At 35.6% G+C, this 1,445-nt stretch overlaps 1 protein-coding gene across 3 annotated transcripts in view; it reads left to right on the plus strand.

Annotated features, from left to right (window-relative positions):
• LOC102603721 (DSC E3 ubiquitin ligase complex subunit 1) overlaps positions 1–1,445 on the plus strand; it is a 12,979-nt gene that overhangs the window by 3,658 nt on the left and 7,876 nt on the right. For 2 of the 3 annotated variants that reach the window (XM_006367415.2, XM_006367417.2), the window contains exons 2-3: positions 150–225; positions 516–643. In XM_006367415.2, coding sequence (XP_006367477.1) covers positions 150–225; positions 516–643 — 204 coding nt within the window. The remainder of the gene's footprint in view (positions 1–149; positions 226–515; positions 644–1,445) is intronic. The other variant, XM_006367416.2, reaches the window with a different exon arrangement.

Genomic DNA, 1,445 nt, shown 5'->3' on the forward strand with positions numbered 1-1,445 from the left:
CCCCCACCCCACCCCACACAGAGTCTAGACTACAGACGCTATCTCACAGTCATCAAAATAAAAGAGAAAAGAAAAAGTGACTCTGATTATAGTATGCCTGCTTATTTTTCCTGCCTAATCGCTGATCACATTCTTCATGTTTTTGGCAGCAGTGGCTTTCTGCAAGGAAGGATGAGAATGAATTTGGGCCATTTTCTGCTTGGAATATAACAGGAACCTTCAGAGGTCAGTAAGCTAACTTGTTTTCTGGTGCTTATGTTGCATTTGAGTTTTGGGACATATTCTTTATGTTCTTCTTTTCCTTATCTGATGACTAATTTCTTGTGAAGATAATGATAGTACCTAATCTGTTTTGTTAAATACACTGGGCTAAGAAGATAAATCTGATGCTATTGATTGAGCAGAACACATCTCAAAGAAAACGAAGAAATATCATACTTCCTTAAATAAATAAACTTTCCTTGCTACTACTGTCTTGAATCTAATAATATTTTCCTCTGAAATTTGAGCTGCAGGGTCTTGGAGGTTCCTAGATTCAAAGAATAGCTCTTCCCTTTTTCCTGATTTCAAGAAATCCAATGGAAACTCTGTCCTGGAATTGATTAGTACTCCTACAAAAATAACTGGTGTACACTATGTTCAGGTAGTTCTGTCATCATAATTATCACTATTTATACAAATTTGTGTTTACTCGGGGCCTTTTTTTTCACGAACTTACGTGTCTCTCCGTATCAAAAGAAATGAAAAATAAAAAAGATGTTGTATCTCTGTAGTTTCTACCAGATGATGATTACTGGAATATAAGTTGCCACCAAAAAGGAAAGAAGTTACTTTACTGAAATTGGATGAAATACAACACCTTCATTTGTCTTTTTTTTTTTTAAATCTCGGAAAAAGGAAGTCTTGCACAACAAATTGCATGCCATGATTGATTGTGTTGCTTGTTTTCTCATCTGACAAAGAATGGGGAGTCATAACCTGTTATTGTTGCTGTAAGCCTGTAATTTTGAAGTCTCTATTCCATGTTAGTCTTGGTTTTGGAGATGACTAAAAACTCCCTTAAGAAGATTGCTTATATCATATGATTATTCTAGAGCCTATGCCATTTACCCAAATCCGAAGCTTGTACTTTGGTTGGATACAATATTTCAGCCAGAACAAATTTTTATTTAACATCCCTACTAGAATCACGAGCAGAGTATCTTCCATTTATTGCTGTAATTGATAGTCTTTAATCATGGTGGTGTATGATTAGGGGTGGCAAATGGTTGGATTGGATCGGATTTGGATGGATTGAACAAAAATGGTTTGGATTACAATCCACCCAAATAGAATATGGGTAAATATGGATTTGGTCAAATATGGTTTGGGTAAAATGGTTCTAACCCATTTAAAAAAATCTGTTTTTCAAAAAAAAAATTACCCCCACCCCCCTCCCCCCATCT

Source organism: Solanum tuberosum, unplaced genomic scaffold, assembly GCF_000226075.1.
Source record: "Solanum tuberosum cultivar DM 1-3 516 R44 unplaced genomic scaffold, SolTub_3.0 scf00760, whole genome shotgun sequence".
Classification (NCBI taxonomy): Eukaryota; Viridiplantae; Streptophyta; class Magnoliopsida; order Solanales; family Solanaceae; genus Solanum; species Solanum tuberosum.